At 38.4% G+C, this 14,798-nt stretch overlaps 1 protein-coding gene across 1 annotated transcript in view; it reads left to right on the top strand.

Annotated features, from left to right (window-relative positions):
- Nucleotides 1–11,194, top strand: part of LOC140232937 (RING finger and SPRY domain-containing protein 1-like) — a 38,193-nt gene extending 26,999 nt beyond the window's left edge. The window contains exons 6-13 of the mRNA XM_072313045.1: nt 201–332; nt 1,745–1,860; nt 3,445–3,588; nt 4,319–4,430; nt 5,021–5,123; nt 7,461–7,613; nt 9,495–9,599; nt 10,940–11,194. Of these exons, the coding sequence (XP_072169146.1) occupies nt 201–332; nt 1,745–1,860; nt 3,445–3,588; nt 4,319–4,430; nt 5,021–5,123; nt 7,461–7,613; nt 9,495–9,599; nt 10,940–11,102 (1,028 nt within the window). The 3' untranslated portion in view covers nt 11,103–11,194. The remainder of the gene's footprint in view (nt 1–200; nt 333–1,744; nt 1,861–3,444; nt 3,589–4,318; nt 4,431–5,020; nt 5,124–7,460; nt 7,614–9,494; nt 9,600–10,939) is intronic.
- Nucleotides 11,195–14,798: the final 3,604 nt, after the last annotated feature.

Raw genomic sequence — 14,798 nt, 5'->3', positions numbered from 1 at the left:
ATGGGAGATTATTCTAGAACATTGGTGTAGCATGTATGAATGCTCAGTCACCAAGTCTTTACGTTTGTTTTGAATGGGTGGAATTCTACAGTGCATGGTTTTATGTGAACTACAAAGGTTATGCATTTGACAGTATTATCTCAAAGAAGCAAAATCGTAAACATTTAACTTGATTTCGTCTCTCTCTCCCTGTCCCACAGGTGAGAACAAGCTGACGATAAAGAAAGCTGGTATCGCTGAGAAGTTGGTGCCCCTGGTGCAGTGGGCGGATGGTAAAGACCTTGATCTCAGGCAGGTGGGATTCTGTGCCCGCTGGTGCCTGGACAATCTCTGTAAGTAAACCCTGATGGTCAGAGACTCTCCAGTCTTTTAAATGTCCTCCAAGATGCCAAAACATTTAATCCTACATATTAGTAGCCACCTCAAGTTGGTTGGTCTTTGATTACAGTAGTCACCATATACTGCATATGCCATATATTTCACAAGCTTGATTTTTCGTAAATCGTGACCTCTGAAACAATTTTGTTAATGGTGGAATTTGTTACCATAGAGTACAGTAAGGCCAAAAAAAAAAAATTGTTGCATTGGCGTAACCCGCCCGACCCTAAAAATTCTGCCGACCCCATGTTTTTTTTATTATTTTTTTTTTGCTATCGATATCAAATATCTTGTTGATTGCGATCGCGATCGCACAAACCCGCAAGTGGAAACGGCTCTGGGGATATCGGATGTACGAGGGAGAGATCTAGCGCCTCGCATAAGCCTTCCTTGATCAGTACGTCATCTGTTTCCAACACGGACACGTACTCTAACAAGATTTATTCAGTGTATACGTAGCATTCAGACTGCGATGTATTGTGCACAGTTTTGCCATAGGTTTCTTGTGTGGAGAACTTACACGAATCTGTATATGTGGGACTGTAATAGAGATCGCCGTGTGCGATGAAAAGATCGTACATATGGGTCAATTTGCATCAAAATAGTAAAATATGAAGTGAAAACATTCCAGGATAGGGATTTCAACATCTTTAAATTCTGTGAAGGGGTATAATTCCAGTAATATCGGCCTCAAATGATTTGTAGAATAGATGAACACAGCACATTCGGCGCAGCAGTTGTAACTGTTTACTGAGCTGAGCACGAGTTTTACACGTAAAATGCAGGTAGCAAAAAAAAAAAAAAAAAAAAAATCCGCCCGACCGACCCTATTTGAAAATCTCATGTTACGCCAATGCAACAATTTTTTTTTTTTTGGCCTAATAAACAAAATGAGTACGCCTGCACATCACATTCATGTTTTGATCAAGAGATAATAATTTCACATGCTGTTAAATTTGTGATAGCACCCAACTCGTGAAATTTGCAAAAAGAATACCTCATAAGATATATGGTGTGTACAGTACTGCCTAATTCTAAGAATAGGGTTTTGTCTTCCATTTTAGTGGGGAATTCAACCTATAACTTGTTAAGAAAAGCAAAAGAGCTGAAGATTTCAAAACAAAAATTTCATTGACTTTCAGTGCTATTCAGAAAAGGTTTTACTGGCAGTCATCCCTATCAAAGAAAAACCACAACAGTTTAGCTCACGACCACTGCATTTATCAAATTACAGATGAGACCCATATCTGGATGTGAATGTCTGTACCTCTCCTGTCTTTCCCATATGACTTCTTTGGCGATTGCATATGTTTCGTATGTTATTATTTCATTCTTTGTTTTTGTGTATTTCTCTGTTCCTGCATAGTCTTTCTGCCTGGGAGACCTTTGACCTATGAGGCCATCAACCTGGATGGCTGTAATGCCATGCTCAACGACAATGACGTCAGCGAGTACCTAAAAATATCGCCCAACGGCATGGAGGTGAGACTAGCAGATTGTAGTTAAGCACTGCAGTCAGTGCATTGATCTACCTGGTTAGACCAGTGTGTCAAAGCTAGATGAACAAGGATCAAATTTGATGTGATATTCATCCCCTCCCGTCCCCCCCCCCAACCAATTCTTACAGGCAGAATAGACAATTTATGGATGGACTTTGGGTGGACTTTAATGTCCTTCATGTCCTAAGAACACTGCACAAGAAAAGAGAAACGGTTGTGATAGTTTTATGGGCCGAATGTTAATGGCTCTGAGAACTGCATGGCGAAGATAAAAGAGCCATTAGGGAGGTCAGCAGTGCAGCCATGTACAAATGTGTATGTGTGGAAAATGATAGCGAAGATCACATGCAGGAGCTTTAGAGGAAGCAGTAAACTGTACCGGTAGATAAATGGAGGGACATGTTAACAAATATAGAGAATGACTTGACTGGCAATGGTGCAACAAGGATGTGGTAATGATAGGAAATAAGATGAAGGAAATATGGAAAATGCAGAAGATTGAAGGGGGTTTTTGTGATTAGTTCAACAAGCCTCAACCCAGGGTACTGTCCTACCCTGAGTTACTGCATTGTGTAGTGCCATCTAGTGTTAAGATGTACAGTAACACACTGCTGTCACAATGGCCAAATTTTAGCTGATATGATAATGTGATAATCTTGATGCCAATTCATTCCAGTTAAGACATGTTTAACATACTTTTAGTAATCATGGTTTGTATATTCCTGTCTTGTAAGAATCTTGGACAAAGCATTGTGATCCTTAAACTTGTTCCATGTTTACTGTAGATATTTTCATTTGTGGACTGATGATGCATAGTGCAGTCTGGTGCTGCTGAGCTGCACATGTATGCACTTCCTTTGTGGATGGGGTCAAATTATGGGTCATCAGTAGGTGGTGGTAGCAGTCAAAGAGATGGTCATTGCATGTTTTAACTGTCATATGATGTAACTGATTTAATAGCAAGTCATTCCTAGTTGGGCAGTTACAAACTGTAAAAGAAACTATCCCAGGTGGAATATAGCAAGAAATCAGGATGCTGCAAGAGATTTCTTTCCCTCTGATTGCTGCTAAAACCAGTATCATTATGAATATGTTGATTTCGTAGACAAGGTGACAGAGTTTCTTCATGGCAGGGTGTGAATTGTACTTTTTGAATAATAATTGATCTCTTGTGCAACCTCTCATGAGCATTTGCGACCCCCTCGGTACTTTGTGATGTTGCCTCCATAGGCATTAATCATCTACTGCAAAAGCTGTTATTTTCGTGTACTGATTTTTTCACTAATGGGGAGGTCACAGACATTTTCATAAGATGTTGTTTTCATGAATTGACACTGAGGCTTATTGTACATGTGCTGTCACCTTAGCACATGGTAATATTTTCGTGTATTGTTAAATTTGTGGACCTACTGTGATTCGTGAAATTCACGAAAATTAAACCCTCGCGAAAATGAGAGCTTATACAGTATGTGAAAGTACCTGTCAAGTATTGAGTGGATTTTCTTGAAGCGTGTTCATAGATGCATCGGTGAGATTAAGTTTATCTGTGGTTCTTTGGTCATTCCAGGCAAGAAGCGATGCCTCATCGTTTGAGAGTGTCCGATGTACTTTCTGTGTGGATAACGGTGTTTGGTTCTACGAAGTGCGGGTCATCACCAACGGCGTCATGCAGATTGGATGGGCAACAAAGAACAGCAAATTCCTCAATCATGTAAGTTTATGCATGGCAGTTCAGCATCAAATGACAGCACAATGTATGAAACCCTTGGAATGTGATATGTTTCGAAGCATTTAACCGTTCTTCTTGCTGGGAAAATGAATATACACTCTGACAATTATCCCTTTATAACCAAAAGAATTTAAGAGAATGAGAGTATGGTTATTTGTATAGATAAATCTGAGAAAATGATAAAATGACTTACAAAGTGATCTTACTGCAGAAATAGAGTAAGGAATTTTGATATTTGAAAAGAAGTCTAAAGGCATAGAGAAGTTACAAGTACTTCAAACACTCAAATGTAATAGATTAAAATGAAACATTATACTTTCTAATTTGTAAAAGAGCAAGAATAAATGAAAAATAAGCAGTTCCACATGTTGCCTAAACCTTGTTATTCTTCTTTTGTTTTTCCCATGAGGTATCTTATGAAGATAGGGAAAAAGAAATGAAACAAGGAACGTTATGAATAATATGATCATGACCAAAAATGTTGATTATAGAATAAGTCTTAAACAAGCCACTAATATTTCAAAACAGTTTTTAGATTGATTTCTGTCTGCTCAGATAAACCCTTTGTGTATTATGATGTAGTACAAAATTGCAGAATCATTATACATGAAGATTATGTGAAATTGTAACCCCATATAAAGATTATGTAAAATTGTAACCCCATACAAAGATTAAGTAAAATTGTAACCCCATATTGTTGTCGCGCCAACAGGAGGGTTTTGGCATCGGGGATGACGAGTTCTCCTTTTCTTACGACGGCTGCAGACAACTCTACTGGTACAATGCAAAGAGCAGACCTCATAGACATCCCCCATGGAAAGCAGGTAGCTTATATCAGTTCAATTAACATTCATTCAATTTAGTTCAGTTTAGTTAGATTGTAAGCAGTTCAACTTCTCATAATTAAGGTCAATTAAAGTTGATGCACAGTATGTACAAAATGTATGTCAGTGTAGTGTTTAGTTTTTACAGTTATGTATGTTCAGCACCAATTTTTGTTTTATTCTATTTCATTTCATCTCATTTCATATATTTGATTCAATTCATTTTATGCAACAAAACAAATACAAACGTACATGCATAGATTTAGATACAGCCGTTTGTTTGAAGAAAAGTTTATTTGACCGTTGAAAATATTATTATTCATTTTCTTATTTTCGTTTATGATGTATGTAATGAATTACTAAAGGACATCTGGAGAATACACAGGCTATTGGTGGAGTTGTTGGGCACTGGCTCAAGTCTTTGCTATGTTTTACAGCTGTCATGATTTTTTGTAGGTGAAGCCCATATATAAATGAATACTGGCACAAGAGTCCCAAATCATCACCTAAATCTTGCTGCGACTAACATGTCCAAATATCCACAGCTGCTTTTCTGACTGCCGATCTTGTTTTTCCATCGCACGTGGTAGGTGATGTGGTGGGTTTCCTTCTAGACCTGGATCAGAAGCGAATGGTGTTTTCTCTCAACGGCCACCCGCTTCCCCCGGAGAATGAGGTCTTCAGATCTGCGCAGTGAGTTTCTGTAGAAAACTTTAGCATTATATGTTACCGTCACAGCCCCAGCCAAGGGGCAGTTGTTCAGCAATATGTGTTTTTTAAAGTAAATTCAAAGCAACAAACTTTTGCATTAAAAGGGACCAATTCTGATTCATGACGAATTATCACCTTCAAATAGTAGGTAAAAGTATAAAAATCATGTCTTCAGATCCACACAATATTTCATAGAGAGAGAAAAAAAAAAATTGGGAGTCCAACTATCATCATAGTTATGTGGTCTAAGGCTCAATGAAACTTTAGCAGCCAAATATTGACCATAAGATAACTGTCAGGTATGCTTTGCAGACTTAATCACAGGGAAATCAATATTAACAGATGAACATCAAAACGAGACATCGAGATCTGTGCAATGATAATTTTTTTCTCGTCTTTCACCTTCCTGTACCTCGTCTCTGTAAAAGTTTGTCAGCTAAACATGAACTACAAGTTACATTCACAACAAAGTTTCATTGCAACTGATTGACAAATTGCCCTACATCGACGTAAATAAGCACTGAATTGATCAGTGTTTTAGTAGTAGCCATGATAAAAAATATCATGGGCGTACATACTCGAGCAGGATTCGAACCTACGACCACCTGATCACCGGACAGGCGTCATCTCCACTAGACCACTGAGCTTTTGCCCGACAGCAAGTGTTGGTTCTAATCCTTATAGCATGCAGCGGGTACTGCTTTGTTATTCAAATTTATGAAATTCTTCCGTCGAGATGTTTTTCATTGCTACTGATTGACAAATTGCCCTACATCAACGTAAATAAGCACTGAATTGATCAGTGTTTTAGTAGTAGCCATGATAAAAAAAAAATCATGGGCGTACATACTCGAGCAGGATTCGAACCTACGACCTCCTGATCACCGGACAGGCGTCATCTCCACTAGACCACCGAGCTTTCGCCCGACAGCAAGTGTTGGTTCTAATCCTTATAGCATGCAGCGGGTACTGCTTTGTTATTCAAATTCATGAAATTCTTCCGTCGAGATGTTTTTCATTGCAACTGATTGACTGATTGCAACTGATTGATTGATTGATTTTTCATTGCAACTGATTTACGTCGATGTAGGGCAATTTGTCAATTAGTTGCAATGAAAAATATCTCGACGGAAGAATTTCATGAATTTGAACAACAAAGTTTGTTATGAAAAGAGGACCAAGTGTGATTTGTGCTGAATCAATGTTCACACATATGAAAATCAGTTCTGTCTCTACACAAATTAAAATACCAATCACTGCTAGAATGTTTTGAGGTTTTCATATGAAGCTCAATTTCCAATGGAGCCTCCCAGCCAAGCTTGCACTGTAAACCTGATGGTGAGATGCAGACCAGAAAGGCTAGCAAGATCCTACGTCCTGTGCATGTGTACATAATAATGACCAATAACAGTGCTTGAGTTGGGGAATTATTACTTTGTCCTGATCTTTAAGATCTGAAGTTGTCACTAGAGGTCCCTTTTTCTGCTCTTTTTATCGCCTATTCATAAAAAGCTTCCATTGTGCTATTGCACAATGATGACATCTGTCAAGCTTACTACTGTATACTTAACATATATTTGGCGAGGTTTTTATTTTTTTCGAATTTCACAAGTCGGTTGCTGTACCCGATTTTAAAAATGCGCCAAAAAAAAAAAATTCTGATCCTGACAGGAATTAGACGTGTACGCAGTCAGTATTGTACTCCAAGGTCACAAATTTAATCACTCGCAAAATTGTCGGAACGTCCCAATTTACAAAAAGTTAGACTTGCTTATTACAGTTCGACCTCGATTATCCGGCCATGTCGGGACCGGCGCTCATCCGGATAAGCGAATTGGCCGGATATGGGAGACACAATGTTAATATATATAGCTGCCGTCCAAGCTGCCGTCCCAGTGCACTGGCAGCTAGGCAGGTAGCGTACCCCGCAACGGTTGTGTAATCTATGCTAGCCTGCGCAAAATTGTAGACCCTTTTTCACAAAAATAAAGTATATCTTTTTGTGAAAATCATACATGTTTGACCTCATTAGATATTGAAAAACCTATCATGCACATCTTATGAAATTAGTGAAATAGATCCATGAAAAGATGTTAAAGTCACTGTTTTTTCTCAATTTTTGGATGAAAAAAAAGTCCTTCACTGCGTGAACGCATCCAGATAATATAGATTTCCGGATAACAAGAGGCCGGATAATTGAGGTTGAACTGTATATAAATAGCATATACAGTAAATAATTGCAGATCTACAGTGATGATAGTCAGTGGTGCTGTGATTATGTTTGTATTCTTCCTTCCCATGTCATTGTCCATCTGCCAGGACGGGGTTCTTTGCTGCAGCGAGCTTCATGTCCTTCCAACAGTGCGAGTTCAACTTTGGTATGACCCCCTTCCGCTACCCCCCAGACTGCCGCTTCAAGACTTTCAACGAGTACGCCAGACTCTCTGCAGATGAAAAGAAGATTTTGCCAAGGTTTGTAGCTCGTGCTTCAATCACCCGTTGGCTAGACTGTCATAATTTTGTGTTAGCTTTGCCCTCCCCCCCTTTTTTGGCAATACTATCATGAATTTCATGTTTTGATTTTATTTCTGTCAAATTTTATGTAAGCTCATACTGTTAGTCTGCGGACTTTTTGATGAATAACAATAAAAACCGAAATGAATGAATGAATGAATGAATGGATGAATGAGTGAGTGAGTGAGTGAATGAATGAGTGAATGAATGTATGAATGAATGAATAGATGAATGAGTGAGTGAGTGAGTGAGTGAGTGAATGAGTGAGTGAGTGAATGAATGAATGAATGAATGAATGAATAGATGAATGAGTGAGTGAGTGAGTGAATGAGTGAGTGAATGAATGAATGAATGAATGAATGTATGAATGAATGAATGAATGAATGAATGAATGAATGAATGAATGAATGAATGAATGCAATCAGCAACCTCAATTCTTGCAAGGGGCCACAAGCTGTCACACTGAGGGAAAGTGATCAAACCTTCACTGACCCTGACTCCAAACTTTCACCCTGCTTACAAATCATGATGTAATGGTCCAGAGTTTTGCACGATTTATTGTGTTAGGCTTGCCATGGCCCGAGATATGGAAGATATGTTTGTAGATTCCGTTAGCGTGACAATCATCGACCGTGCTTCTCTTTACTCCAGGCTGAAAAATTGTAGAAATTTTTTATCCACGACTTGCAACCTTCCACTCAGCTACCCAGCATCTCAAAATCCAGCTGGTGATAGGACCTTCACAGTAGCTATATCAAAGCTGTGGAATAATCTCCCCTTGATCATTAGACAATGTGTATCCATAAACTCCTTTGATAAATCTCAGAAAACATATTCATTTAAAATCTACCTTGAACCTACTGTGGGATGTCCAAATGATAGACAGAAGCTGGCTCAAAATTGTTTTCATTTAATTTTCTGAATTGTGTTTATAAATTGTATACGTCTGTAATTGAGTAAGCGCTATGAATCTTATGTTAGAGCAATATCAAATATAAATTGTATTTCGTCATATTGGATTATAGATATGCTTGGACACTTTCAGTAAAGAGACCTATTTTCCCCCTAAAGTTAGGGAGTAATTCTTGTGAGAGAGGGAAGTGATGAAAAATATTGAATGATGTCCAGTGTGTACTAAAGCAAGCTGGGGCGGGGGTGGAGGGGGTTGTTTTGTGCAAAGTCAAAGGGGAGACATACACCTGTAGGAAGCTTGATTCAACACTTCAAATCAAGACATCCAAATGACCGTTCTGTGTTCTGGGCTCCAATCATCTAAATTTAAAGTTCTCATAGTCCTCTCTCTGCTTTGACAGTCTCACCATGCTACCTTCTCGGGCATAATTTAAAGGAAACCCAAACCCAAAGAGAAATGTAGATTGAGTGAAAGCACAGCAACATTAGTAGAACACATCAGTGAAAGTTTGAGGAAAATCGGACAATCGATGCAAAAGTTATGAATTTTTAAAGTTTTGGTGTTAGAACAAATTGGAATTCTCTTCATATTTTCTGTATATTATTGTCCACACATGACATCATAACCTCCAGTAGTCTCCTTATCCAGCGGCTCCAACACCAAAACTTAAAAAATTAATAACTTTTGCATCGATTGTCCAATTTTCTTCAAACTTTCACTGATGTGTTCTACTAACGTTGCTGCTTTCACTCAATCTACATTTCTCTTTGGGTTGGAGTTTCCTTTAAAGGGATGGTGGGGGGGGGGGGGTAGGGAGGAATCAGGCTGGCTTAGTTGTGGCTTAAATGTGGGAGGAGGAGAAGAAATTGATGCAGAGACAGTAAGAGTGAGCTCATGTGACCATTTTTCTGTTTTTTACTTTGCAGACATAAAAAGATGGAGTTGATACACCAAATGAGCATCAGTGATACTGCCTGTAGCCTGTGCTTTGACAAGGAGGCTAGTGTCATCTTCAGACCATGTGGACATGGGTAAGATTTCATCTCCCCTTTCCCCTTCCTGGGTCACCCACCGATACTGTAAACATTGGCAATTTCTCATGATTAATTTTTTGCGCAGAGTACCTCAAAAACATATTCGTAGGTTCTTGAATTTGCACTAGGCAGTTATTGCTTTACTCATTTGTTTTACTTCAATTTACAAAAAAGAAAAAGAAAAAAAAGAAGACTCCCTGTAAGAAAAGTGATGCGCTGTCCGATCAATTCTAATGTACGGCTTGCACATAAACTACTAGCATATGTCTATCCAGACATGTGCTCAAATGGATACTACCACTAACTAGGCCATAAGCACATGCAAACACACACACACACGCTCATACCAGGGAGGCACCACTATTAAACGGAGTGCACAATTCAACTCATTCAAAATGTGTAGAGAAAATTGTAAAGATATTTTCATAGGTTAAAGTGGGATATCTGCACTAAGTACTATAAATATTCCTGTGTTTACAATACATATCAACTCTCTCTGACCTTACCTCTCTGTTCCAGAGTGATACATAGTTTTCTCCCTTTGCCAGTTAGTTCATTACAGTCAAACTCAAATGCACACTTACAGTCCTCAGTAATAAATCAGTTTACAGAAATGCTTTGCGCATGTGCAAAACAAGGTCATTTGAGAATGTTTTGTGAATTTACCATTGGCTTCAAAAGGGAAAGAATCCTCAGGTAAGTTCTATCTATAATATAAAGTGATGTCTTCACACTTGTTGAAACATACAGGTTAAATTGATTCATCAATAATGTTTAACAAAAACTCTCCATGCATTTTACATGTATGAATGTTTCATCACAAGACGTTTCCATGTTGGTTGAAAGTCTATGGTGCAAGGTTTATTTGAGACGTGATGCACTAACCTTGAGCTTGCTTATTGATGCTGGGCAAGTAGGGGCCATCACATAAATAGATTTGAAGACAGTGCATGTGTATTTCTCTAGACAAGAAAGAGACTTATCAGTTCAGTAGGCACCTTTACCCTTTAATGTTACCATGCATGTACCCACAATTTGCAAAGCTGTAAGTATTGGCATTCCATTGATTACCTGAAAAATATTCCATGATGCGAGTTGTATTAAGCCATTTAGGTGTATCTGTGCAGAAACTGTGCACTGATTCAATTGAGATTTGATAAAGATTAAGTGGGATTAAAAGTGGAAACCTTCTTTTCATAGACATTTATTTCAGACATCCGTTGTTATTGGTAAACAAAAACCAAGGCAAGGGATGTGCCATTTTTTTAACTAAACATTATATGGGTAGAATGAAAAGAATTTTCTACCCCCCCTTTTTTTTTTGTGCCTCCCCTCAGCGGATTCTGCCCAGACTGTGCCCTACAGCTGGAGCAGTGTCCCCTGTGCCGGACCACCATCGTCCAGCGGCTGCGAAACAACGAGTCCATGGTGGTGGCGGAGCCCGGCAGCAGCAGCAATCCCAACAACAACGCGCAAACCGTGGATCTGGAAGGCTCATGACAGTGGCAGCTGTCTTTGCATGCATACATGCATGTACGCCAAACTGCACACAGAAACAGTTCTCTATCATCTTTTTACTTCTGATAGTCACTGTTATCCCCAGGTGATGTGATGCAATTCGGAGGGGGGCGGGGTGGGAAGGAGGAGCATGATGATGTCGCCTCCACCCCCCCCCCCTTGCATCGCTGAAATTGGTCACATGTTTTTTTGTCTCTGACAGGATTTTTATCTCTCACTCCTGGTTCAGTGAGACTATGTCATGTCATGAAATAGTGCTTGTGCGTACAAGATGTTGAAAGTAGTTCCTCATTGTCGTTGTCCTCGTTGGTATTGTAATGTTCATGCTCATGTCGAACATCAAATTAAGTTTTACATTATTTTTTTTTTCCCATCCCCTTTCTGTCAAATAAGTGGAATCCTTTTGAGCAGGTGACATGACTGTGGTCCTTCTTGTAATCGTTACTACCCACATCCACATATATCCAAATGAGTGGTGGAGAATAGGGATATGGGTTTTCCAGGGATGGGGTGGGCCGGGGAGGGGGGGGGGGGAGGGGGTAGAAGCAAACATATTGGTGTCTCCATTGCCTTTGCTGTATTTATTTCAACTCCTGGGAAAGCCTGCAGTCCGCGTACTCCCGTATCCCTGTCACATTTTTTTGCTGTGCTGCAGTGCTGTGCAATATGAGCAGTTTACAATCTGAAGACTGCGACAGGAGAATCAGTATTATCTTATACTTAAACTCCAAAGCAATCTTTTTCACATTGAAGCGCTAAAAATACACAATGAAACGGTAAACATAACACCCTACATTTTTAAAGATATGCTCAAATAAAAACTACTTCCTTGAATAGCAGTTTAGTTTTTGAGGTCATTAGTGGATTTTAGTGTCTCATTAAAGGGAAAAAAAAGAGAGCAACAACTGGACATTTTGATTTGGAGAGAAGCTGAAAAAAAAATTTTGATTCCCTCTCTCATATCTCATGCAAACGATAGTGTAGATCTGTACTACCATGGTTGTCTGGTTTTTATATTAGGCTGTAAGTGTTTGGAATAGACTAGTAGCCCAAAGTGTTATTATCATGGGAGAAAAAGATGTGGAGTTAAAAGAGTTAAAACATATTAACTCTGATCTATAATGAGAACTTGTTTGGAGATTGCTTAAAAGCTCTGACTTTCTTAATGACAACATGTTTGGTAAAGTACTGAGGAATAAAGAATAAAGAGTAGAATTTATTGAATCAGCAACGAAAAATGTAACTTTATATGTTCCCAAATGTTCCCAATTGAATACCTAATGTGTTATTTTCCCTGACTCTCTAGTGGTTGGATGTTTCAGTTTTTCAATGGTCTTTCTCAAAAATTCACAGTATTCTCAAAAGTTTATGTTTCAGATACTAGTAAATCAGATTTTAGAACTTTGTGCTGTTAGGTACCAAATCATCTTTTGTGTGTGTGAGAGGTATTGCAGCTTCATTGGACCCATTCTGAAATAGAAAGGAAACGTTAAAAATTGAGGGAAATCGTTATTGTATACACCATATATTTTGCGAGGTTTTTTAATTTTGCAAATTTTGCAAGTCAGATGCCATTCTTTAATTTAACAGCTTGTGAAATTATGAACTCTCATCTCAACATGAATGCAACCTGCCCACATACATTTCTCTGTTCATGACTATCCTTTAAGATTGTGAATTAACCACTCGCAAAATATTGTCAGGAGGTCCTGATTTGCACAAAATTAGACTCACTAAATAAATGGTGTATACAGTGCCTTAGCCACAGATGGCTCACCACAAAATATCCTTAAAATATGATATAAAAATAACATTTTTTCAGAAACAGGTTTAGTATTATGCCATTATCTATTAAATTATTTTCAAGCTTTTGCTGTGAAGCATTTACATTTATGATTTTCTAAAGGGATTGTATAGTGTTGGTGGAGATGTGGATTGAGCTTTTAACCTTTTGCAAGATCCTAAGAATTCACTTATGAAATGTTACAGAGCATACCAGTCTGAGGGGAATTCAAAGTGTATTTGATGAAAATTGGTTTTGAAATGGCAGAGATATAAAAAATCAAAGTATAATAAAGTGATGCTAATAAAGGTGGGTCCCATTTTATATCTGGATCACTTTTTTTTTTGTGGATATCTCAGCCATTTTAAAAGCAGCTTTCATCAAATAAACATTGAATTTCCCTAGGAATTACACACTCTTTCATATTTTATAGGAGGTTTCTCATTATCTCTCCAAAAAAGAGTTAGAAACCTGAAGCCAAGTCTCAATCAAAACTACAGACCATCCCTTTAACTCTTTATGTGCCATGGTAGGGACCCCTTGTGTGCCACATTATTCTGAGACACCAAAGTAGCCATGCTTTGAGAAAACATTCAGTTTTTCAAATCCTTGTAGCTTCTACAGATTTCTGTTCAGCTGGACATGTACTGAGCGAAGTTGTAGAGAAAATACCAAGCTTTGCTTTGATGAAAACGCGAATGACAAATTGATGATTGTTTTTCTTTGAAATGACCAGTAGCTACATTACAGTAAAGGCATGACTTTTGCCCACAAACAGTGACAGAAACTAAGAATTTAAATGCAAATCTATAAAGGAACACCACATTAAATGGAAGCTATATGTGAGACGAACGGAAGCTCAAGAAAAGCTTTCATTATACTGTGGCATTTGGCGATTTATCGATCGGTTTGGGCGGGTTTGTGGGTTTGAGCAGACTATGCGAAGTTGGCACGCCGTCGACTGAGTCGGACATGCGAATGTGGCACATAAAGAGTTAAGGTTGTGGAGTCTTCCTGCATATTTTTAGTCAGTCTTTGCCTCTTTTGTTATGGAGGAGGATTATTATTTTCATTTTCTTTTTTGGGTTACTCCTTTTTACATAATCAGTCTCGCATGATTCAGCTAGCCTTTGCTAGGGGTATGCATGACAACAGAGCAAGAAACCTTCATGATAAATGAATGAATAGAGGGAAGTGCATGGAAATCTGGGGCACACTCAATGTACAACCAGTGAATGCAGCTGTGGACAGGTATGCTAATGGATGGGTTAGTTGGCCGCGGCTATCACGTGTACAAGTGGCAGCGTGACCAAGAATTCCAGATGGATAGTGTCCAAGACAATGGGGTGAACAGAGATGCCAGCCATTACGATTTCACAGTATTTAGTATGATAAACAGTGAAGTATGATAATGCGATAATGCCTCTTGAAAGTATGACTTTTCATCTTTCAAATGAAAATAAAAATGAAGGAAATTTAAACCGCTGAAAACTGCGGAAAATTGCATCGTCATACAGAAAGATGGAATTCCTGCAACCCATACAAAATCATTGAATAACGAGCCTAAATGGGTGGGAAATTTGCAGATGCTTTACAATTTTCTTATCAGTGTCGATGAATTAGCAACATTTAACATACTTGCCCATTCTTGCTAGGGAAGCATATTTTGTTTGTTTGTTTTTGTTTTTTGTTTTTTTTTTCCATTTCACAGGCCCAGGTTCAATGGGCTAGTGGAGGTGTCAAAATTTCATGAAAATTTGATTTTCCTCTCCGAAATCAGATTTAAAAAAAAGAAAGATATTCCATCTGTTTTTTATGTGAAGAAGTTGGTATCTCTGGATTAAGTTACACTGTCCATTCTGATCCTGTTTTGTTCAATGTCAATCAGCTTTCAA

The sequence above is a fragment of the Diadema setosum genome, chromosome 9 (assembly GCF_964275005.1).
Source record: "Diadema setosum chromosome 9, eeDiaSeto1, whole genome shotgun sequence".
Taxonomy (NCBI): Eukaryota; Metazoa; Echinodermata; class Echinoidea; order Diadematoida; family Diadematidae; genus Diadema; species Diadema setosum.
The sequence above is the reverse complement of the archived record's forward strand: the minus strand, read 5'-3'. Positions and strand labels throughout refer to the sequence as shown.